Source organism: Colletotrichum scovillei (assembly GCF_011075155.1).
Source record: "Colletotrichum scovillei strain TJNH1 chromosome Unknown Contig00010, whole genome shotgun sequence".
In the NCBI taxonomy this organism is placed as follows: Eukaryota; Fungi; Ascomycota; class Sordariomycetes; order Glomerellales; family Glomerellaceae; genus Colletotrichum; species Colletotrichum scovillei.
Genome location: NW_023336268.1, coordinates 341283 through 365137, shown reverse-complemented (window position 1 = coordinate 365137; position 23855 = coordinate 341283). Strand labels below are relative to the sequence as shown.

Below are 23855 nucleotides of genomic sequence, written 5' to 3'. Positions count from 1 at the left end.
GCGGTCTTTGTTCTGGCCCCTTGAGGTTTCTATGGGAAACGCTTTCTTTCAGGGGACTGACGATATCCCGTAGACTAGCAAGCGCCCGTCGCCAATTTACCCAGTCACACAATCGCAGTACCGTTCTTCTGCTTTAACAATAGACGAACAGGCGCCACAGCTTTGCGCGGAGCTATATACTTAGTCCTAAGCCTGAGTCGTCACGCTCCCTATTCACCAGCTTCCAAAAATCACAACGGCCGTCCCTCATCTTCGGGTTCGTGGGCTGGTGTGGCTCTTGGCAGGACATTCGCTATGCTTTGAACCGAGTTGACGGCCGCACTACGGGAGGGATGTGGCGACGCCGGGCCACGCTACCAACCCGTGAGTGTGTTCACCGGCCGCCCTTCGGTCTGTCGATCGGTGCCGATCATTCTGCATCACGGAGTAGTTTCTTGGAAGGAAGGGGGAAAAAAAACGAGTACGTTCGGCGGCACGGCGTTAACTCGGGTGCGGTGGGTGACTACGTGCAATATCAGGCTCTTCAGACGACGTGCATTACATATTATTTCCTGTATGCAGTCCTGACAGTTTGCGGCATGGTCGAAACCCACCAATGTGTGGCGCAAGCGAGAAGCGAGAGCGGGTTGGCATTTGACTCCTTCTGCTGTCTTCCAAGCTAGGGTCCTTGTGTTCTCTCGGGTTGATCTCTGCATCTTTTGGGGGTCGCAAGGTGATCTTCGGAGGTTATCGGCAGTTGGAGGGGCACGGAAGGGTTCGACAATCTGTTGGAATGGCCTGGCCACCCGCTGATCGCTATCCTGATGGTCCAACGGTCGTTGGTGGTCGCGCTGCCACTGGCGAGTGCTGTGATAGCGCAACGTCATCAACTTTTCTGGGGGGACTTTGTTCTGACTGATATAACGTTATTGCGGCATTGCCATTCGGAAAGTTTCTCGAAGGATCGAAGGATGGCTTCGCATTTGCCACGGCACTCTCGACATGGTGAGATTCAATTCCCAATTGCACGTTCAGAGATGGTGGGTAGCACAGGTGTTCATTTCGAGACTATATGGGGAATAGCCACTGCTAAAGATGAAGCATCTTCTGAGAGCTTGAGATATCTGAAGACTAGGCCTTGAAAGCCATTGAAGTACACCAGTATTGTTCGAGTCTTTCCCGTACGCCTTGCTGTAGATGGGCGCGTGAATCATTAGGACGCGAGGCCCAACTCATGCATTGTTATGTTCTTTCGAAGGTACGAGTATCTGTCTTTGTGATGAAGAAGAGAATCAACTGGGTATTATTATGAGCAATCATCAAGGCGGAGCTCAGCTTCTGAATATGATGATGCCAGGCTCCTGAGGACATACTACCATGAGATGTCGGCATCGTAAAGCCCTCTGGAGGAACTGTAGAAACGAACCGTCCAAAGACACCGCCACCAATTCATGAAGACATCAATCCGCAACCCTCCCCCTCCCCCTATCTTTCCCATCGTGAATCATCCCTCTCAATATCTCATCGGCCGTCTTATAACTGATCAATATCCATTTCATCAACATCGGCAGCAGCGGATTCGTCGAAGCCAATGGCCGCCAGTTTCTTCTTGACGTTCTGTTGTGATCTCATTTCCTACGCAATGGGACAGTGATGAGCAAAAGTGAAACCATCGACGCGCAAGATAATTGCTTGCGCCGAGAGGAGGTTTGGACATCTTTACATACCTCTTCTACCGTGTTCTTGATCACGTATCTTGTGACGAGCACTGTTTTACCCTGGCCGAAGCGGATCGCGCGAGCGATGGCTTGGTTCTCCACGCTAGGGTTCCATTGGAGTTCGACGATGAAGACGCGGTTGGCGCAGGTAAGGTTGAGACTGGTGAAGTATGTCTCGTTAGTATGTATTGCTTGTTTTCAGACGCGAAAGAACGGATGGTGGTGAACTAACCCAAAGGCACCAGTGCCGGTTGTCATGATGAGAACCCTCTTCTCCTCGTCCTCTGCAAACTGTCCGAGGATTTCCTGTCTCTGTGACAAGGGACAGTCGCCGTCGATCCTGTGGTACTTGACACCGACCTTTTCGAGGTGCTTCGCGACAAGGCGGAGCGTTCTCGTCCAGCAAGAGAAGATGATGCTGTTTCCGAAGGGAATTAGTGATGTTCGAGGCAAAAGCCACAGGCTAAGCTCTTCACAAGTGACTTACCTCTTGGTTGTCGAGACGTCGACTTGGACGTCACGGATCAAGGCCTCCATTTTGGTGGAGTATCCCACCGTGTTGAAGTAATCCGCATCATCCGCGCCTGACGTCGTTTGGGCGGAAGCGTCAGGAAGACACCTGGCATCCAATGTAGGCCCATCTACTCTCACGTGCGGAATCGTACCGAGACCAGTAGGAGAAATCTTGGCCGACTTTTTCCAATTATCGCACACGGGGCAATGCCGCTCCCGAGATGCAGAGACTGGGTTCGCCGACGACGACAGATCCGAGTCGTCGAGACACTCTGAGCAAAACACGTGCGGGCACTGCTTCTCGGACGCGTTGCGCAGCCTGTTGAAGCCGAGGATGGGCATGGGCTGGTGACATCCGTTGCATGTCAACTCTGCGTTCTGCCCCAACGCCGAGACGGCGGCCTCGCGCTCGTCGAGATCGAGGCGATAGCTTCGCCGGTGCCAGGAGAAGGGCTTCTGGAAGGTACCGTGGTTGCAGAGGATACGCATCTGGAGGTTGGCCTGGAAGAGGCCGAACTTGCTGCTCTTTTCGACCTCGCCTACCTTTTGCTTGATGGTGCGCATGAGGATCTTCTTGGTCTTGTCGTACTGGTCGCGCTCCTCGGGGCTGAACTCGAGTGGGACGACGCGTTCCTCGAGGGGAGGGAGGTCGAGTACTTCTTTAGTTCGGCGCAGGCACAGTGATTCCATGAGGGCGATGAGGCGCTCCTTGACCTTTTCTCGGTTTTCCGAGTGTTGCTCAAAGGGCACTTCGATGTAGCGGCGGAATGTGGCTGGGTTGTCAAAGGGCGTTGCGCGGATGAATGCGAAGAGGGCGCCAATGTCGGCGAGTTTGTTCTGGATGGGCGTGCCTGTGAGGCACCACCGGGAGTTTGCGTGGAGCGATCGGCAGGCTTGGTAGAATGTCGTTGCTGGGCGGCGGATGATATGTGCTGTGTTATGGTCGGTCAGTTCATCGACACTTGTGAGGATTGAAGGTTGAAGGGAGTATGGATTCGACTTGAGGCAGTGAGGAAAGTCAGAGGTTTAGAGAAGCTTGCCTTCGTCGAGAACAACTCGATACCAGCCAATCTTGTGTAAGATGGACGACTTCTTCTCGAACTCTGCAGACAAGGTATTGTAGGTTGTCACGACGATGTCGGAGCCCTTGATTATGTCAATGTCCTTTTCTCGATTTGGGCCGTGGTACTTGATGTGTGTCAGGCTTCCGTCCACGTGCCTGTCGAGTTGTTAGACATGAGAAAGTAAGATACTGGTCGCGGCAATTATCACCTACTTTTTAATCTCATTTGTCCAGTTGTAGATGAGAACTAGTGATTGTGAGTTCTCTGATTAAGGTAGTGGAAAGGGGGAGCCAGGTGATTGCCTGGGAACTCACGAGCAGATGATACGACGACGAGGGTCGATCCTGAATAATGCAGGTCCTTGCTCTTCTCGCTGTTATTCTCTTCCTCGACGGCCCACACACGGGCGTCGTCGAGGGTCTTGACGATGAGCGAGAGAATGGACAAAGATTTACCCATGCCCATCTCGTCGGCGAGGATACCGCCGCCCTTCTCATCCGGCTGAAGCTTTTGCTTCACGTTGGTGATCTTATGGCGATACCTAGGTTTTCAGAATCAGAGTGATGTCTATTAGCACGCGAATCTCAAGCAACGTACCATTCTTGTCCTTCTACCGTCACCCGACGCCAGAGTCTGTAGCCTTCGTTAATGTCACCAGATTCCCGCTCTAGCATGAACGCGAGCGCCTCCTGTTGGTGCCTGCGGACTACTTAGCATAACACGCTCACCAAGGAATGGTGGTGGCCAGTGATTGATTAGAGGCAGACGTTACCCTAATAGATCATTCTTCAACCGCTTGTCTCCGAGCTCACGATTGAACTCCCGCCTGTTCTCGATCGAGTCGTACACTTCAATCATCATCCGCTCCAGCTTTTGTTCCCGCCGTTGCCGCCCAGTTGATTGCCCACTATTGACAGCTTTAATGATGTTCTCAGGCATCATCTCACTGCGTTGAATCTCGAGGACGTGCGGGTTCTCGTAGCAGAGCTCCCGGCGCGCATGATCCGACTTTTGCAACCAGAGCTTGCCCTCGGTCAGCTTGTCTCCAACGAACTTTGCCATAGCACGCGGGCCGTAGACGTTGATGTCGACTTTGACCATGGCCTCGACGGGCTTCTTGGCGCGGCCGATGGTCTCGCGGAGCGCATTGGTCGGGGCGATGGGCTCGAATTCGACGCGAGCGTCTGGAGTCAGCAGTCGGGCGAGGGCCTTGCCGGGCCCAGAGCGGAGGTAGCCAAATTCCGTGTTGTCGTCTTTGAAAGAAAGGCAGATGTGTTCTTGTGAATCGCTAAGGGTGAAGCGCTGGTAGGCTATCCTGCCAGGGGCGGAGGCTCGGCTGGACTCACGCAACGTGGTGTCGATGACGCCCATGTCACCTATCAATTTGATGTCTACATTGTAGAGCTATGATTGATGAGTCGGAATTGTTCTTTACATCATCTTGACAGAAAAGAGATGGGAGAAAAGCAGTTTGTCCAGATGACCAGAAGATTTGATGAAATGAGTTTGTGTCTTACCATGCCGTAGCAGACCTTGTCGGCATCGTCCTCGCCCACCGTCGACGAACATGAGTCCGAGCCAGTGATGCTTGAATCGGGGACTAGTGAGGGCGAGTGTGTCACGGTCAAAGAATCCTGTGACGATTCAGAGCTCTGAGGTGAGCTGTACGTTCCTAAGTCGGGCGCCTGTGCAGCAGTTAAACGTCCCCATGTTTCCAGGTCGCCAAAGTCGAATGATGCAAGCTCGGGTTCGTTGCTGATGTTGAGACTTCCTAGTTGGCTATCGACACCTTGGTCAAGAAAAAGGTCATATATCTGCACGTCTTCGATGGGAGGGTGATCCTCGATGACGGGAAAATCATCTTGGCCGCCCTGAAGGGTGCTGTCCGAGCTTTGGAAGGGAGTATGGCGTGGATGATATCCGGGGTACGAGTAATCTTGAACGCCGCCCTGGTAGGTTGGCGTAATGGAGCCGTACGAGGAGACGGACGACGGGTCGGGATAGTGGAGATCTTCATCTTCTTCGTTGAGAAGTCTCTTTAGCGACATGGTGGCTAGGGGGTTGTCGGAGACTCAGGGTAGTTGACTAAGTTAGTCTGTCGATGAGTGATCGAGACTAAGAGTCCTTCTCGGATTTGATTCCGGAGTTGGAAGTTAGTGTCTTCAAAGCTAATGAAAGCTTCGAATAACTTTGGTTGAATGAACGGACGGTTGTCGAGTCTATCGCGCAAATGGGTCAATCAAGGGGTTTTCCCACTGTCAAGTGCTTCTTCTCATGCAGCCAGTGCAATGAGGAACATGATGAGGCTCTCTGCGACATCGCAAAAGGCGCCGGGCGAACCATTTTTGACCACATGATGACCGGTGACGTGAGGCAATCGAAGAGGCTACCGTTTGCTGTGCAGTCTCCCTCCTTGAGGCGCAGTGCGCGGACGATGATGAAGGCGATCGTGCTTCCCGTTGGTGGTTCGCACTTCGCCGAAGGCTCGTAGCTGCGCTCCGGACGCGCACAACCCACACCGCGTGCTTTTTCCACTTTCTTAGTGCCGTTGGGGTCCTTGTGAGGGTCCCCTTGAGCGATTTGGGGGGCCCTAACTGTTCTAACTGCCCTTAGGGTCATTCTCGCACCCGCTTTGCACCGCCCCCGAAGGCACCCCGGCACCCCGGTTCACCGACGGTTGCTCCGCCCCAACCGCTCGGAGTCCCCCGACCGGGGCATTTTCAAGAGCCTCACTAGCCCGGAATGAGGTCAAATGATGGGGAAATGCCCACCTGCCGATGCTTGTTCTCGAGAATACATACCGGAGCCTTCTCCGGTAGGGTTGTGGATGACGTAGATTGACGATGTTCGCGGGATTACCATGTCGCGGATCGAGTCTTGTGACGCGGGATTTCTCAACTGACGATGTGGACCACTTAGCATTATACAGTGGAGGTATACCGTATGGCGTAGAGGAAGAGAAAGGCAACTCATAGCCGGCTAAGTCGGTTCCAACGGTAACTCACTGCATATGAACCAACCAAAGCAAGTCACAAGAGTTATGTTGACAATGCTCAACAGCCCTACGAAACAAAATGGACACTACAGCAACCAACGGGGCGGAAGGGCAACTCTGCCCCTCACAAGGCGTCCGCGGGGCACGACAATCTTGAACTAGGCTGGAAACTACGTGTTGGAAAACACGCGGGAACTCGTGCTGGTAGGTCGGTCATCAGGGGTTAGATGCAGTGCACCAATGCAGGTCGTCGAGTGGCTTGTGGCAGCACAGAGACAGACACACATGCAGACAGCCTGACAGCGCGCCGGAGCACAATCGCTCTCTACGAATCCGCAGTGACGCACACAGCAACAGACAGTAGAACTGCAGACGAAGACGGTGGCAGTGGCAGTGCTCACTGCCTAGCGCCTCACACATCCCTGGTGCCCCCGTTATGTTTGCTGTGCGGGCCTAACGACCACAAGAAACTATTGGATGCCCCTGCCAAAGACGTTGGCCCTGGGCAGGGGTTGCTCGGACGGGGTAGTATTTTTGATATACGCCTGGCTGCCTCTTTTGCTATGAAGAGCATCAGCCTCAATTCGTGTCAACCGCTTTCTCGGTGCGAGCTGTGGACTCTGAACATCAACCCCATACTCATCTTCCTTTTTCCAAAGACTTTCTTTCCTTCTTGTTCAATTCTCTCCACTTGAGTCTCTTTCCGACTCCATTTCCCCTCGAGTTTGTTCATGTTTCGTGGTGGTTTACGTCGCAACGGTCCACAACGAACTGGGTTTAGTACACGCACCTAGCTTGTGGGAGCCCGAGCCCCCGTAGCGGCCGTGGGCAATTCGACACTTGTCCCGGACCCAGCGCCGAGTTCGCCAAGTCCACAACCATGGCCCAAGGTCTCGGTTCCCACCGGGTCCAAGACCTCGACCTCAATGTCGATGTCGAAGTTGCTCTCAGGATGAGCGCCGATAATTTCAAGGAACAGTTGAACGACATTCATGTCGACAAGTTCGGAAAGACTACTCTTCACGATGTTTATCGAAGCCTCAGGGACATTCAGTTCCAACAACAGGAGCAGAAGACCTTGATGAACCTCAACAGGATTGAGTTGTTCCTCAGTGGCATGAACTCATTTCAAGAAGTCTTGGACGATAGGGGCATGAACGATGTTGAGGGTATCATGGCTTTTGTTTGGGGTCCTATGAAATTTCTTCTTGAGGTACGGGCGCACCCATGATCAACCCGGATTATCTCAAAATCACATCTGACTGACATATATTTTCCTCGCTTAGACCACCAACGTCAACGAGAGAGCGTTTGATCACGTACTCGAAGTTTATCAACGACTTGGGATCCAGATTCTTCCTCTTTCAGAGTACAAACAGTTCTTTGCACGATTCGTCAATGGCAGAGCCTGCCTTCTTAACATTTACAACGACATTGCCGAATTTCACACAACCGCATACAGGTTGTTTTCTCTCCGCAGCTCATGTAAGCCGAAACATTCTCGATGATGACCTATTTGCAGCCTTACTATGTGTGATACTGATCCTAATCATTCGCGCTCTTAGTATGGGGTAAATTACATAAAGCGACATGGAAAGATTTAGAGTCGACATTCAAACACTTAGCTGCTAGCCTTGAGCTACACGCAGATTTTATTCAAACCCACGGGGCTCCCCTCCAAGACCGACATGCCTTCCGCAGCGTAGACTCCGGCTTCGCGGAACCCCAAAACAGCATCTTCTTCCATAATGACGATTTCCGCCGCAAATTCGACCGATACATGTCGGACTACGTCTCACTGCGAGAAAAGTTCAGAAAGAACGAAGCGCACAGGAAGCAGAAGCAGAAGGATAAGGTTCTCAAATGGATCGCCGCTCCCATGAAGACACAGGAACTGCACAGGAGCTTCGTCAAGAAGAGAGAACCGTATCCAGAAACCGGACGCTGGCTTTACACCAGGTACGACGCAGTATCGAACTGGATGCGCGAGGACATACCCCAGGACTCCGCTCTTTGGGTTTACGGCAAGAAAGGTATGGGCAAGTCAATTTTGTCGTCGCTGGTGGTCACCCGGTTGCAAGAACTCGTCAGGACCCAAGACATACCGAAAGTACAAACGTGCTATTTCTACTGCCAGGACGCAGACCCCGAACTGAACACGTACTTTGGCATACTCAGGGGCATCGTCCATCAACTCGTCTCCGCAGTTGACGTATCGAACCCTGACCTCGATGAGTCAAACGAAGATGAGCATGATATTTCGGCGTATCGTAATAAGTACAACGGGTTCATTCTTCCTCTTTGCGACGACAAAATCACGAACAGTGGTGGCTCGACTCTATCAACAACAGAGGGATGTCTTTCACTCATCGAGGCATTTTTTGAGATTAACCCCCGTTTATACATCGTTGTGGACGGACTGGATGAGTGCGCAGGCCGCGTGGAAATCCAGCAGATAATCTCCTTCTTGGTGGCCCAAGTTTCGCGTCTGGACGAGATCAATCAAGGACAGTTGCGGGTGCTGTTCATGAGTCAATCGAATCCCGAGGTCAAAGCAGCCATGTCAAAGCCCACCGTCAGTCCGATTATTGGCGAAGTTGAACTAAAGGCCACCGATAACACACAAGATATACGGACATATGTGAAGAGCCGGCTGGATCCAGCGGAGTCGTTGAAGCCGCCAAGGCAGGTGAAGGGGAGGATCAACCCTACCGAAGCCTCATTACTAGAAGCTTCAGGGAACAACTTCAACCTCGGAGAGCAAGAAATACAACGCATCGAGGAAGAAGTTTCATTACAGAGCGAAGGTACCCATTCCACGCGGGTGAAGAAACGAGCGTTGGGCTTGCGCTAACAATGCTACCAGGTCTTTTCCTCTACGCAGTCCTCGCTGTGGACTACCTCTTAAACCAATGGAGTAAAGAGGAACTCCTCCGAAAGGTTTCATCGCGCATGCTTCCTGAGGGTATTACAAAGATGTATGACATGGTGTTAGAGAGCCTCAAGGAGAAGATGCTGGATTTGTCTTCAACTCATTGGGACAAGACTAAGCTTCTCCTCGGCTGGCTTGCCTGCGCCCATCGCCCGCTCAAGTGGCACGAGATACAAGCCATCATCGCTTATGACCTTGAGATGGATGAAATTGACTTCGACCTTCGCATGATTCGAAGAGAAAACATCAATAACTTTCTAGGGTCGCTGGTCGAAGTCTTGCCGGGCGATGAGATTCGTCTCATGCACTCAACGGCTAAGGAGTAAGTAGACTCCAACTTCTTGCTTTACTCGCCTAAGTCTATCAGTCCTAGGAGGAACTATGAGACTAACCCAGGCTCTATAGCCATCTCGTTTCTAGCAGACTTATCCACGCGAAATCAGTTCAGTGCGATCTCGCCATCCTCTGTCTACGCTATCTCTCTCTACGCTGCTTTGCAGCCGAAGACTACAGCGCAGATGAGCGGCACAGTCATATACGCAAAGGCTACTTTTCATTTCAAGACTATGCCGTCCCTCAATGGTACAAACACATCAATACCGTCATAAGAGAATGCCATGAAATATTCTCACCCACCTTCTGCCACAATGCAGGAGTAGAACCAGGACGCAACTTCGTCGGAGAATTCGGGTCGGCTTTGGCCAGGTTCATCTCTGCTTATGATACCGATATCAAGAGGGAGATGCACCCAGAGTTCCCTGAAGATGACTTGTCAAAGTACATCAGCTTGCCATTCTACCCCGATCTCGCTCGTTTATGGAATCATATCTTTACCCATCAGAAAGCTTCCGTCGACGAACGCAACGAAGTCGGCATTGGCCGCTTACAGGACGCCCTCACTTCGCACCGCGAGGTCCTGGCAAGTAAGTACCAGCCAGACACGGTCATGTTTAGGAGCGACACCATGGAGACCTACTACGGGCCCAACCTTTTCAAATGCAAGAAAACACTGTGCAAGTTTTTCTATGAAGGCTTCAAGACCGAGAAAGACCGGGAGGCACACCACAATCGCCACGATAGACCGTATCCGTGCCCCATCAAGACATGCAACTCGGCGCCCGTTGGGTTCTCATCCAATAAGGACAAGGAAAGGCACGTCAGGACATACCACCCAGAAGAGATTGACGGGCAGACACCCTTCATACAGATGAGCAGGAGGGTTGAAACGGCTAAGTTTCCGTGCAAGATGTGTGGGAAGTGTTTTACGCGGAATATCAACTTGAAGGGACACATGAGGAGTCACTTTGGCGAGAGGCCTTTTGCCTGCCCGAATTGCGGAAAGGCGTTTGCTAGGCTAAATGATTGTAAGCGACATGAGCGTATTCATACCAGGAGAGGGACATAGCCAGACGACTATGGCCTCAATATTTCGGCTTGGGCGTTGGGTGTTTACGAAACTTTGGAGAAGGCTGTGCGACTGGATGGACGTATTCATAGGCCTTCGGCGTTTTTTTATCTTCGACTTGATGTTTAATATCAACACACTTGACTAATCGCCCAAAATGTTGGTTCCATTGGATAAAAGCCAGCCGTAGCAGTGCTCCCTGCACAGGATTTGTATCATGTGCAGACGCATGTAGTTGCCTTTGCCAACCAACAAGTTGTTGGGCATTTTCCTAATACTTCACCTGTCCATTCATGCGCGGTACTTTTTCGAAGGGTGATAGGTTAGGTAGTACGCCTAATGAGGCGATGAGCCACCCAGTTGCTAAAACTAAGAGCCTGCATATTCCGCCTCGTTGCCTTCATGCAGGCTCAGCCATGTGTGTGGCAGGCCGCCCATGGACGCCTAGCTTCTTTTTCGCGTGTCGCCTCTTCCCGTATCGTGCTGACACAGTATTCGTTGTCCAATTCGCCTTTACATAAGTTCACGATTGCATATTATTGTCCTGGCATGTTGAACAATCGCTAGTCGTCACGGATCGTTCATTAGGGCAACATGTCAGCATCACTCCCGCATAGACCAGTACGCACTCGAGGCCGGTCCGAAACTGACCTGAGTGGCCCACACTCGAGCTCCAAGAGAACTCGGGGGCGGAACCCTATGGACGAGTACTGCTCTAGCTGTCTTCTACTCTTCTCTGAAGCCGGTCTGAAGGCGCTCAACTCAACTGCTGGCCTGCAGCACCCAACGTTTGTGCAGTGCTGCTCTCGAGCCATTGGCGGCTGCCCGCTATGTCACTTCATCTTGGCTAGAATTAAGAGGGATCAGGAAAACGACTGGCCTGACGATGAAACCCTCATCTTTCACAATCGCTCTTCGATGAAAGACTCCAAAGTTTTACCCCCTTGGATTGACATATTAGACGGTAGTCTTTCCTCCGGGAAAGTCGTCATCACGATATATCCATACGCCAAGCACGGTATGTGGCTAGAGGACCTGGCTGGTTCATGCGAATATTGCGCATAGCAGCATCTGACGAGGTCTCAGGAGATCCTACAGCCAATCTTGTTTACCGGAGACCACTTCAAAGAGATGTCAAAACCCAAAAGGTTTTTTCAGCTGCAGTGCGCCTTTACAATAAATGTAGACAAGACCATCGTCGATGCCGATACGGCCGAGACGCTCTTTTACCGACTAGGGTGATTGGTGTTGGTACAGTCGAGTCACCCACATTGAAGCTACTCATCAATGATGCTGAACAGGAAGGTATGTATGTCGCCCTGAGTTACTGCTGGGGTGGCAAACAGCCTGGGAGCCTTGTACGAGCCTCCCTGGGACGCATGACTGAAGGGATACGAATGGAAGAGTTGGAGCAGACAGTCAGAGACGCGGTAGTGGCCACTCGAAAGCTAGGTTTCAGGTACCTTTGGGTTGATGCATACTGCATTATTCAGGATTGTGCCCAAGACAAGGCGAAGGAGATTGGCGGTATGGCTCTAATCTACAAGAACGCGGCTGTCATGATCGCGGCCGGGACTGCGGCCCGAGCCCGAGATGGGTTTCTTGCCACTCGCAGAACATACATACCCGAAGAAGAGTTTCTTATTCCCATGTCTAGCGGCGGACTAGGAACTGTCTATCTTCGATCTGGTACACATATGCCTAGGCATGCTATTGACACGCGTGGGTGGGTTCTTCAAGAGTTTATGCTATCGTCCAGGATACTCTTCTTCTCGGAATATGAGCTCTTATGGCAGTGTCAAGAGACTGAGTTACGGGGAGTGACGGGCGAAGGCTTAGATTACTTGCAACCGCTGGAAAGTCTGCCCTGGTTGGCGTTTAATGATGAGGCTGGATCGAATTTCGGGGGCCAAGAGGAGGAGAAGAGGTACATTTGGATGACAGTAGTCGAACAGTACTCGCGTCGATTGTTGAGTGACCCTGGCGACAGACTAGATGCCTTGAAGGGTATCACCCTAGAGCTTCAGAGTCTGTGGCGGGACACCAATACCTTTGGGCTGTGGAAAAAATGGTTTATCGAGCAGCTGACCTGGTCGAAGAAAGATTGCGAGGCAGACGGCGATGCGGAAGACGTGAGGTCAGCCCGGGCACCCAGCTGGTCATGGGCTTCTCTGAACGGGCGGATCCGTTACACTGGGTTATTCGCGGCGGAGTATGCCAAGGTCCGGAGCATGACTCTCTTGGAGGAACGTACCTCACCGCATAGTGTGGTCTTGTCGTGTCCTATCCTCACACTTGACGATATGGATCCGTCAAGGCTTGATGAGGACGAAGAATGGATAACAGAATATCCTGATCTAGCCGATGTCTCGCTTGAGATCGGGGATAGAGAGCCCGAATACCTAATCCTAGGGAAAACGATGCTTGGAGACCTTGAGCTGCTCATCGCGCTCATGGTGGTTGAAGATGACGCCTGCGATGGAGTGTACCGTCGAGTTGGTCTGGCAACATTTACTGATATGGCTGTTTTGAATAGTGCAAAGGACAAGGTCATAACGCTGAAGTAGAGATCCCACTGGCGAGGTGCTGAACCAGTTCACTTCACGCATCAGGACTAGCTGTTAGCTCGAAAAGCCACCCTATGTGGCATATCGCATTAACGTCTGTCTCAAACCTCGACTTTCAACAATGCTCGCTGCTTATCCAATGCGCCGGGTGGAGAAAAGTCCTTCCCAATAATGCTTAAATCCAAAGTTTGACAGTTCCGCTGTTCCAAACGCCATGAAGTCACACAATGTCCGCTCAAGATGCTCATAAAAGGGGTTTCCGCATGTACATATGTACATAACAATAACTCATTCGACTATCCACTTTTCACATCATAATGACCGCTAAGCCGATACCCAAGACAATTGCGAGAGTACTTGGTGCTGATGTCGAAGTTGATGAGATCGTCTCAGACGCCGGAACGCCAGACATCTCGGGAGCAGGACTGGTGGGCAGGGTCGATCCGGTTCCCGAGCCAGATCCTGAGCCGGATCCCGTCCCCGTTCCTGGTGATGTGGTCGTGCCGTTGCTCGCTGGCGGGGCGGGAACAGCGATAGACCCGGCGGGGGCAGGGCATAATCCTCGGATAGCCGCAATGTCTTCTGGCCGGCTGATGGGCATCGTCCTGGTGCCACAGTTGACGTACTGCGCCAAGTAAGCGGCGTTGGTGTCTAGGTCGAAGACGGCTGTGGATATTAGTTAGTACGGCAGCTTCTTATTGAAGATACTCTACGTTCGACTTACCATAAGCTGAACGTAAGAAGGTATCGCCCAGCAACGTGAAGTCCGCGTTGGGGACAATACCCAGGTAGCACGTCGGCGGGGTGGTGCGCAGCTCACGAATCATCTCCTTGTAAGGAACCTTGATCTTCATCCCATCAAAGTCGAAGTCGACGGTCCCATTGAGATCGACAAGAGTACACGAGACAGGGTAGAAACCGTTGGCGTCCAGACCAGGCGAGCCGAAGTCGGTAGCAACCTGCACGGCAAGCTCTTCGGGCAGCAGTGTGAGAGTAGCGCCACTGTCTAGAAAGACTGGCATCGAGCTATTTTGGTACATGCGAACGCGGCGACTTGGCGGAGTGAGACTAAGTGAGTTCATGTTTACCCAGTACCGAGCAACACCGTCAGGGGCCTGATCTGCCGGGAGAATCGGGAGGCGTGCCAGTGGACCGGAGAATTTCGAGGTGTCAATGCCACCAAAGACTATTGCCCCTTCCTGTTCGTCTTTGGAGCCCAGTCCGAGGCTAAAAGCTTTGGTGCGGGTGACTCCTTGGGTAACGAGCTCGTCGACGAGGTTCTTATAACGGGTGTTGACGCCATTTCCGTAGCCAATACCAAGAATTCCTGCGAACTGATCTTCAGAGCTGGTAGCGACGCCAAATTGGACCTGCTGCATTGTTGTTCGAGAGCCGGCGAGGGCGAGACTGTCGCGGACATAGGTGATATTCGCAGCGCCGATACCGTAGCGGAGAGTTTTGGTGGTCTGCAAAGAGACAGCGGTTGAAGATCGAGCTGTGTCATAAAAGCCGACGGCTTCACAGAAGCGTTGGTCAGAAGCGGCGAGGGCCCCGCACTCTGGGTTCACCCATAGCTCAAATGAACCAGTGTCTAGTTGAGCATAGACTGGCTGAGGGGGTGTGCCAATGTTAACTATGCTGGAGTTAGTGTGTATTCCAAGTACTCATCCGTCAAGGCAAATAGTGGTGCTGCTCACGTTGGGCATAGTAAGCCACATCCGAACGGTTGGCAAGCTTCGCCTCGACCTGTCTACTAAATACACCACGCTTGGTAGAGTGGATGACGGGCAGCGTGACAAAGGCGCTGTCAACATCGACACTGTCATCAACAGGCAGGCCACGCACTGTTGGAGGCTTAACCACCGGGGCGGCAGGAAGAGCCTCCAAATCATCGCCCAGAAGATTGTCGAGTAGAACCTTTCGAGGGGCTCGTATCCGTCTCTTCCTCTTTGACTTTGAAGTCACTGGCAGCGTCATCATCATACTGACTTCATCGCCCTCATCTGCGGGGAGGGAGAGCCCGCGCGAGACAACTTGGACATCGTGCTGTTGTGTGGCGGTATATGGGATGACGGGGAGTGTCATGAGCGTTCTGGAATCGCCATCGTCGGTTGGTAACTGAGGCCATCCGTGTGCTCCAGTGACTAGTGAAAGAGCCAAAAGAGCGGATGAGAGGAGCGCCATTTCTGGCGTTGGCGAATATGATGCGTGCTATCGCGGTCGTCGCCACATGGGAACTATTTAGACGGAATGACGCTTGATCGAGTTGATGAAGGGTGGCGGACGTCTCGTGAGTGAATTTGGAAGCCGGTCTCGGGTGTCCTTTGGTGAGAACTAATCGGTTGTTGGTAAGGAGCGTACAGACCAGGAACCAACTGGCTGGAAAAGACAATGATGAGGAAAAACGAACAGAAGTCGAAAAGTAAAGCTGATCCAGCAAGCTGTCGATGGTTGAATGGTATTGGAGATCCCACCGGGAGGTCGTGAGGGAAAGGTTGCCTTTCAAACGGCAGACGCAACGCAATGCAAAACACGCCTTGGCTACCAAGAGCTTCCAAGAGGTGGGAAGAGTAGAATTGAAGCAAACTCCACCGTCGAGGCAGACAACGATTGAGAAAAAAGAGAAAGGATTAGCGTAAAGGAAAGAATAGGCAACGAAAGAAGAGAATTGCTGTGACAAGAATAGAGATTGGAAACGAAAATGGGAATAGATCGACCAAGACCAAGAGCGAGAGAGAAGACGAACTAGCCGATGGCCTGTCCCAGCTGTCACCGCGCCAAGGGAGGGGGGCCAGCCAACGACGATGAGGAACCACGGTGTCTGGGTGTCTCGAAAGTAGCATGGTTCGCACGTTTTCTTCCCTAAGAGAACCCCATTTTGACATCCCTTGTCAGTGCAGTGTCTTGGGAAGACCCTGTCGAGCATCCTCCCGCCTGGTGCGGCTGCTGAGCCAAAATCCAAATTTGGCACACGGGACACACAACTCACGCGGCATTGGCATTCCTACGGATACTTTTTGCTCTCGGGGGTGGTGCTGGCTTGCAGACACACACAATTAATTGTCCACCAGATGGACGAACGACAACCTTCGTCTGCAGTACGCAGTCGTGGCAGTACAAGTATGCTCGAAGAGGTCCTTGCTTTTTCCTACTCGTCTCGCCCTAGCGGAGGGATGCTAGGCTTGGTAGTTCGCAAGACTTGGCAGTTCGGCCTTGGCACCTTCCAACGTCCAAGACGGACCTGTGAGTGGTCGCGACGGACACTTCAAACAATGACTCCAGGGCCTGGCGTCGCAGAGTTGACTAGGGGCCGCAGGCGAGCTAGTGGTGGGACATCGTAGATCAGACAAACCCCTGAGACGAAAGTGGACGCGATTTGGTGTGAGAGCCACGGCCACTATGCCTGAACAGGTTACCTCAGATCTCTTCAAGAGCCCTCACCGAGCTGTTGACGGGTCAAAAAGGAGCTCCAGGAGTTCAGCGGGTCGAGTATCTGCGGCCTGAGGGTGCGGGAGAGATCATAGCCGATATGATCCGGGCCAATTGCGCTACAGTTTTTAACCCGAAAGCGACAATATCGATGATCCAAGGATCACGACAGTGCTTGCTCGATAGGCTCAACCTGCCGCTGGCCAATCCTGGGTTACATTCTGAGAGATCCCCCGGACTCTTGCAGCCTGGCCTGAAGCAAGGAGAGCATAGAAATCACTCGGTGCCATGAAAAATCAGACCACATACATGTACTTCTCAGCCCATCACCAGAGAAGTCAAACACTAAGCGGAAAGTCGAAGAAGTTGAAGAATCCATCGATGTAATTCTTCAAAGTCTGCTGAAGAATGCAAAAGCAAGACATTTCAGTCAGCACCCACCTGAGATGAACCGAGTAAGGTTAGACTTCTCTTGTGCAGCGCCTGACGGACTAGACCCTATGACTATTTATGGGCTCCGCGCCCGTGCTTTGCGTTGTCCGTGCCGAGCGGCGTCCCCCGGATTCCGGCAAGGACTTTCACACTTTAACGGACGCAAGTTTTACTCACAGTGATGTTCAATCTAGTTGCTGGCTTTAATTGGCGGGAATACATGAGAGATCTGGAAGTTGGTCTTCGTTGTATTATTCCGTCGATCAAGCCATCAACTCGATGCTCCTCGAAGCAAAGCTAAATACTGCATACGGCTTTTTAAGTTTGGAGTTCTGTTCAGGGCCATAGTGCTTCCAAGATGCCTACGCTCTAAGGGTCACCACCCCCCACCATCTCCATTCCCGCAAAAAGCTCGATCCAGTCTTCCAGTCTTTCTTGTAGAAACCATTCCAAGTCCCAAGACTGGTGAGTAACCAAATCTTTATCGCCATTCCATAGGTATATATCCGCTTCGATTAAGCTCTCGACCGTTTCGCCACCGTGACTTAACACCATAGCTTGTATTGGATTGGCTTGGTAAACTTCGCCTTCAAAGTCGTCAAGCTTCTTCCGCTGTGAGAGCGTTTGAGGCTGTAGGAGATATCCACTGATGGATGAGCCATGCTCCCTAATGGCGCATGGATAATCACAGCCGTGTAATGAGTAACGTGCGACGTTTTCCACTTTCGCGGTCCGAATGAGGGCCGATATCTCCTTGACTTGAGTAGCGTCACCAGTCAGGACCCAGGCGAGTAGTGGTAGGGCGCATAAGGTACCATAGATGAACACAGGTCTTGGGACTGTTTCCATGATCAAGCGGAGTCGTACTGTAGTTGGAGACCCACTGGTCGCAGTGGTGACAAAGGTGTATGTTTGAGTTTTCGAGCCACGAGGGGCAGGTGTAATGCGATGCGTCCGAAGTCTACCGTGGAAAATACCCAGATTGATGACAATTTTGCCGTGGAATTCCTCATGAAAGCTGTGCGAAAGATTGAACGAAGTGGGAAAACTTTTCTTCCTTGTGTTCTGGAAAGAAGTGCTGGCCGTTTTATGGTCTCTGCTCTTGCTGTTTCCCCTGAATTCTGAGGACCTTGATATCAAGGAAGGTTCCATCCGGGTTCAGCTAACGACTTGGAAATAACTATTCCCACAATTGAAGTGGATGACACAACAAGCCGTCGGAAATACATATAGAGCCCCTCTATGCTTCTTTGATAAAGGCTTCGATATTACAGTAAGAATATACTGAAGCGAGCGTTGGCCTCGAGGAGTACCAATGACAGAGATTACGGTGACGACAAGAAATCTCGGGAGACGTTGAACCGTAAAATATTTCGTCGTTCATTTACTGTTCTTTGATGGCTTATACCAGTATTTCTTACTTTTATGGCCGACTTGATGGTGGTTATCATGAGTTGAGATACTGTATTGCATTCTCAGAAAACGATGGCTGTGCTATGGCGTCTTTGAAAATTGAAGATTGATCGGGAAATAGACGTCACGGAAGAAGTGGCCGTAGTGCTTTCAACTCAGGTAAAGTAACGGTAACGATGAAACTGAGGGCTACAGTTCTACTGCTCGAGACTCGAGACACCATGACAACACTTTGACACTAATTAGCATAGCATTGAGCCTTCCATGAGACAGTGGCACTTGAAGTGGAGAAGGACATGCAACAAGAAGGTCTGAACAGACCCCATCCACAACGGCTGTTCTTGACTCTCCCGGCTATCCATGCACATTCGACCCGAAGTGCACCCGCCTTGCGCCGATCATTGCTAGGCACCCTGTCATGTTTAGTCCAAAAGACGAAGAATCCTGACCCGAACGCCTTTCGTATCATCTCGAGGCTCGCCCAGGAAGCAGTCACGGTAGTGATCAATGTCCCTTTCTCTGATGACATCGTGCAACTCCAGATCAAATCGACGCAGAACTTTTGCAAGTGCAACGTACATCTCTGCCCAAGCAAGACTTGGCGGCGCATGATAGTCAGTAAATGCCTGCGAGAACTTGCTGTTGCAGTGAGGAATTGACGCACTTGAGTCCAATGCAATTGCGGTGTCCGCGCCCGAAAGGGAAGAAGCATTTCGTGTTCTGGGCGTAAAGAGGGTGAGACTTGAGCCATCTCTCGGGATCAAACATTCTAGGGTCTGGAAAGGCCTTCGAGTCCATCATCAGATCGGCGAATGTCATGCCGATTGGCGTCTTCCGAACCAGTTAGGTCAGCAAACATTCAACCAACTCTGCTAGGGCGACTTGAAAACAAATCACTTGAATAACTGATGATTGATCTTACGTTTGTTGGGATGACCCAATCTCGGTATGTGAGACATTCCTCAGGTGCTTGCAGCACAACTCTCATAGTAATAAGCGCGGAGATCCGAAGTGACTCTTTGATGACAGCGGTCTTATCAGCACATCGACATTAGTGAGATGACCTTGGATCAAAGATAGATAACTCGCATCAGGTTGATGCACTCACGGTCAACGGCAAGCTTTCGAGCTTACTCAGCGGCACATCCATATTGGAGTCTGGCATCGCGGCTCTCAGCTCTTCCTTTAACTTGGCAAGGTGATTTGGATTTGAGAGTAAGTGATACACAGCAGTGGTCAGAGTTCTGTCGATTGTATCTCCCGAGGCTGTCAAGACAGTGAAGCCTTCTTGGGCCATTCGCTTGAAGCCCTTCTCCCCCTGAGGCAAGTTCGAACTAAGAATCGCTTGCATGAGGCCGCCATTGCCCTCTTTAATACCGACGGATGTCGACGAGTCTTTGATGGCCTCTTTTGCTTGACCTTCCATGTCCTAACAGAGTGTTAGACTTGTTCATATGCATTTAGTGACTGCACAATTTATCGACTTACCAGCAAAACCTGGGTTACTAAGGCTAAATCTGACGATACTCGTCGGATGAGCCACATTGGGAGTCCAAACGCGAATGATAGAAACCATGGGAACTGTCTGACAATAGGGGTAAAGTGAAGCAGAGCGATGATACTTTCTCTCCACTTCTGGGCCTTTGCCTGGTCTTTTAATAAGTGCATGTCACCTGTCTCGCCAAGCGCATGGGCGCAGTAGAAGTCGGTGGTGTAAGCCAACAGCGGGACACGAATGTTGAAGGGATTGCCCTCTCTAGCGTAATTCTTGAAAACTTCGCAGAGTTGTTCACCCTTCTCGTGGATGAGTCCTTCGTGGACAACCACAGACTGCTTGGAGAAGAAGCCAGAGATGGCAGACCGGCGCATTCGATGAGTATCGTGGTTCAAGGTCCCAAAGATGCCACCAGGAGCGCCCTGGACACTGGCACTCGGCGGGTACTTGTCACGGCGAGCGCTCCCTCCGGCGAACAGGACGTCGAAAAAGTGGTGGTCACTGACGTGAATTTCGTTAGGGTTTATGCGTACGATAGGGCCATAGTCGTCATGCATCTGTTGAATCTTGTAGGCGAAAGTCTTGCCAGGTGCACCAAAGAGTTCGTGGTAGGTCTCATACCAGCCAGTGAATGCTGTCAGTTTGGGACCAGGGAACTTTGCGAGAGGATGAAACGTGATGTTGTAGATGCCTACAAAGATGATATAGAGAAAAAGGAGTCCTGGGAAGATCGTGACAAGGTTACTCAAGAAGAGTCTGAAGGTAGTGTCGTTCACTAAGATACCCATGGCCAATAGATTTTTCTTATTACACGTAGATTGGCGACTTTAATGCGTGGCTGGTGAAGGAGAGCAGCTTTGAATTATTTCAATCCGGCCGCTAATGGAATATCGAATTTTCCTAGGTTTTCCCTCCTGACACTTCAGCGAAAGAAAATGAAGTGCCCGATGCCAGCTTTCTAAAATATTTATCAGACCAAAGTAGACGTAGATTCGACCGACCTGACTATTGCCAGCGGCGAGCTATATGATCACCGCCTTATCTCTCATGACGCCCTGGCATGATTCTAGACAACTCCCGACCGTCCGCACCGCTTGGCCACTCCACCGTTGATTAGCTACTTCTAGATGTTTTGCTGCATATTCCATGCAGATCCCCTGTACTTGAGAAGCCAGCTCAACATCAGTACATTGCGGCACGGCTACCAAACTATCCCGGATGAGCAACATTTCATCTTGGGATTATGGACTCCGAGGTGCTGCCCAGCGAGTTCCAAGAATAAGATTTATTTGATTGGCACCGACTGGCTAAGAGGAATAAATGGACCCAGCAGGAGGTCAATGAAGGTTACAATGTGTGCATGCTTACCCCCCAACCCAATGAAGCATGGTTGGGACAATGCCAGGAATGGCAACGCTTCGGCCTTCGATCCTGGCCCATGACGACTTCAGCGTAATCGAGCATTTACCTCTTTCGTCCACAGTACCATGCCTCAAATACGATGCCAAGGCGAATATAACACAAGGATTCGGGTACACCAGGTTAGCGTAGCCCTTGCCGGTACGCCGACGACACCATCCGCAGGGTAATGAGTCTCCAACAAATCCGGAGCTCGGAGTTACACTGATTACGGCCTTTATGCAGTCAACATGCACAGTAAGAGTTCCATCACAAACCAACAGCATGTGAGGTTTCATCGGCTTGGCATGTCGGTACTTCGAAATTCAGGCAGGTTATACGTGTTGGAACCTCCGAGAAGTGTACTTTTGTACAGCGAGTTGGATTGCTTCATTGCGCCAGGTGGCTGCTGATGAAGATATGAAAACATCGGTATCAGGTTTCTCTAGATTAATGGCATCAAAAGTGAACAGATGAGGGCCTTCTCAGTCTGCATAGTACCCTGTCTGTATCATGGAATCGCCGAGCTCCAGAGCAATAACCCCGAAATGCGGGAATGACGCCTTTCCCACCCTTGGCTTCATCCACAAATCAAGGTCTGTCTTCCAACTGCGAGATGTTCGATAAGTGAGGCATCCCAAAAAAAAAAAAGTAGGAGGTATGATCTCCGTAATCCAACCAGGTGAAGAAGGTCCATGAGTGTCGTAGTCTTGGTTGGACAGGTATATATACTGCTGTCTCATATGTACAGCTCATCAATAATCAGGGGCCCAATCTCACATTGCTCATTTCCAGAACCTATATTGTGGATTAATAAACAAGAGCATCGGTGATGGCTTGCCTCGACGTCCGTCAGACCCTCATCCAACAGCTCAAGGGTCAAGATCTTCGTATTCCGGATCTCAGCCTGCTCTTCAAACCATGGCCAAAAGACGCAAGCCCTTGTCTGGAAGGCCTTCGAACTCTTTCTGGAGAACGGGTTGCAAGGTACGATATCTGATAAAACCTCCAGTTAGTCTTTAACATGGTTAGCTGACTAGGCTTTATTTAGCTTCACTGAGTTACCCAAGAGCCGAAATTCAATGTCAAAAATCGATGTAGGCCTATTCATATCAACTTGGTACCCTGGAGTGAACCTGGAACGGGGAGATATCCTGCGTTGTGTAGTCCTCTGGGTGCGTTCACTTCCTTGTCAAGTTGTATGCAATTAACTCCGGCTAAACATTTCAGCTATTCACATGGGATGACCGTAAGTGTGCGAGATGACTGCTACAGGTTTTTCGACTGATCCCAGCAGAAATCGATGAAAAGGGGGGGCATCTGTACGACAATCTTGAAGCCGCACACGTCTTCCGACGAGAAACCCTCGAATACGTGCGATACTGCCTTCGTCTTTCCTCCGACAATGAGGCCTCCCATGAAGTCCCGACGAACTATATCATCGCTTTTTTCAAAGTAATTGGCGATGCGGTGTGCGAGGCTTATGACTACGGTGAGTCTTTGGCCGAACCTCTGATCGCACCGGATTCTCTCAGGTCAAGTCTTTACTATCTCTGACCTATTATGCATCAATCAGATCACCGAGAGCTTCTTTTCGATGAGATCAAGTTCTTCATAGAGACCTCCGAAACAGAACAGCAGCGTCGGCTTGGCCCTGAGCTCCCGTCTACGCGAGAATACATTGCAACCAGGATGGGAACAGGCGCAGTCAACGTCTGCTTGTTCTTCATTGAGTATGCATATTCGAATACATCTACTTCGGGAGGTTATTGGATGCGCTGACATTACTAGCTATGCCTGCGGGGTCTCTGTCCCGATCGAAGCCCTCAGAGAGGTGGAAATGAGGACATTATGGGACCAGGCGAACATTCTCGTATGGGCGTATGTTGACTAACTACTCATACCAATGCGTGTATATCAGAGCACTAACGGAGACACCCAGCGTCAATGACCTCCTCTCTCTTAAGAAAGAGATAGTAAGCCATCCTCGACGTGTTCTTTCTTCTCATAGTAGCGTGTTTGCTGACTCTCATCCCGAAGGCACAGCAAACGGTCGAGAGCGTTGTCCCCTTGCTCTTCAGAGAAACGGAAAGCCTTGATGTTGCAGTATCCATGGTCACTGAAATGATCCACAAGGCTATCACTGAATTCAACCATGCTGCCGAGTGCCTGATAGCTAAGTTTTCCGATGATGAAACATTAGCGGCTAACCTCAAGACTTACATTGATGGTTGTAAATACATCTGCACTGGCAACCTGACTTGGAGTCTTCAGACAGGCCGATATGGCGTTTCGCAGCATTCAATTTCCGGGGGCTTGGTTATGCGCTTGTAAAGGGAAAGACTTCAAAATTCACAATAGCTTCATTTAGCTAGTCCTACAGTCGTTTATGAACAGAAGTAATGGTGACGATTCCTTCGAAACAGCAAGCGCGCAATAAAGCACTTCGGACTAACTCAACTCTCTCAATATCGTGCTACAAGATTACGCAATTGACTATAACGTTATCTTGTCA

The 23855-nt window shown here is 51.0% G+C and overlaps 7 protein-coding genes across 7 annotated transcripts; 3 read left to right on the top strand and 4 right to left on the bottom strand.

Annotated features, from left to right (window-relative positions):
* Window positions 1-1471: 1471 nt before the first annotated feature.
* On the bottom strand, window positions 1472-5591 carry HER10_EVM0008858 (SNF2 family domain-containing protein). Its single transcript, XM_035478366.1, has 10 exons — window positions 4792-5591; window positions 4047-4678; window positions 3872-3973; window positions 3589-3815; window positions 3487-3520; window positions 3251-3429; window positions 2185-3142; window positions 1930-2115; window positions 1707-1857; window positions 1472-1614 (listed from the first exon to the last, which is right to left on the bottom strand). Exons 1-10 carry the CDS (start codon window positions 5320-5322, stop codon window positions 1513-1515), a joined length of 3102 nt encoding a protein of 1033 aa, XP_035328293.1. The 5' UTR covers window positions 5323-5591; the 3' UTR covers window positions 1472-1512.
* Window positions 5592-6879: 1288 nt separating this feature from the next.
* HER10_EVM0000807 (uncharacterized protein) lies at window positions 6880-10671 on the top strand. The gene is made up of 5 exons (XM_035470575.1): window positions 6880-7482; window positions 7556-7754; window positions 7835-9076; window positions 9136-9523; window positions 9607-10671. Exons 1-5 carry the CDS (start codon window positions 7150-7152, stop codon window positions 10604-10606), a joined length of 3162 nt encoding a protein of 1053 aa, XP_035327550.1. The 5' UTR covers window positions 6880-7149; the 3' UTR covers window positions 10607-10671.
* A 634-nt stretch (window positions 10672-11305) lies between these two features.
* Window positions 11306-13173, top strand: HER10_EVM0003826 (uncharacterized protein; the record flags this gene model as incomplete). The annotated part of the gene is made up of 2 exons (XM_035473489.1): window positions 11306-11624; window positions 11693-13173. The coding sequence occupies 2 exons, from the start codon at window positions 11306-11308 to the stop codon at window positions 13171-13173; spliced, it is 1800 nt and encodes a 599-aa protein (XP_035327835.1).
* A 307-nt stretch (window positions 13174-13480) lies between these two features.
* Window positions 13481-15357, bottom strand: HER10_EVM0012176 (eukaryotic aspartyl protease; the record flags this gene model as incomplete). Its single annotated transcript, XM_035481577.1, has 3 exons — window positions 13481-13839; window positions 13898-14806; window positions 14871-15357. 3 exons carry the CDS (start codon window positions 15355-15357, stop codon window positions 13481-13483), a joined length of 1755 nt encoding a protein of 584 aa, XP_035328583.1.
* Window positions 15358-17403: 2046 nt separating this feature from the next.
* On the bottom strand, window positions 17404-17883 carry HER10_EVM0003402 (uncharacterized protein; the record flags this gene model as incomplete). The annotated part of the gene is made up of 1 exon (XM_035473079.1): window positions 17404-17883. One exon carries the CDS (start codon window positions 17881-17883, stop codon window positions 17404-17406), a length of 480 nt encoding a protein of 159 aa, XP_035327793.1.
* Window positions 17884-18869: 986 nt separating this feature from the next.
* HER10_EVM0003586 (cytochrome P450) lies at window positions 18870-20730 on the bottom strand (the record flags this gene model as incomplete). Its single annotated transcript, XM_035473258.1, has 5 exons — window positions 18870-19044; window positions 19112-19278; window positions 19370-19480; window positions 19556-19876; window positions 19936-20730. 5 exons carry the CDS (start codon window positions 20728-20730, stop codon window positions 18870-18872), a joined length of 1569 nt encoding a protein of 522 aa, XP_035327809.1.
* Window positions 20731-21160: 430 nt separating this feature from the next.
* HER10_EVM0001600 (terpene synthase metal-binding domain protein) lies at window positions 21161-23674 on the top strand (the record flags this gene model as incomplete). The annotated part of the gene is made up of 6 exons (XM_035471344.1): window positions 21161-21197; window positions 22638-22832; window positions 22917-23073; window positions 23132-23221; window positions 23283-23316; window positions 23381-23674. The coding sequence occupies 6 exons, from the start codon at window positions 21161-21163 to the stop codon at window positions 23672-23674; spliced, it is 807 nt and encodes a 268-aa protein (XP_035327618.1).
* Window positions 23675-23855: the final 181 nt, after the last annotated feature.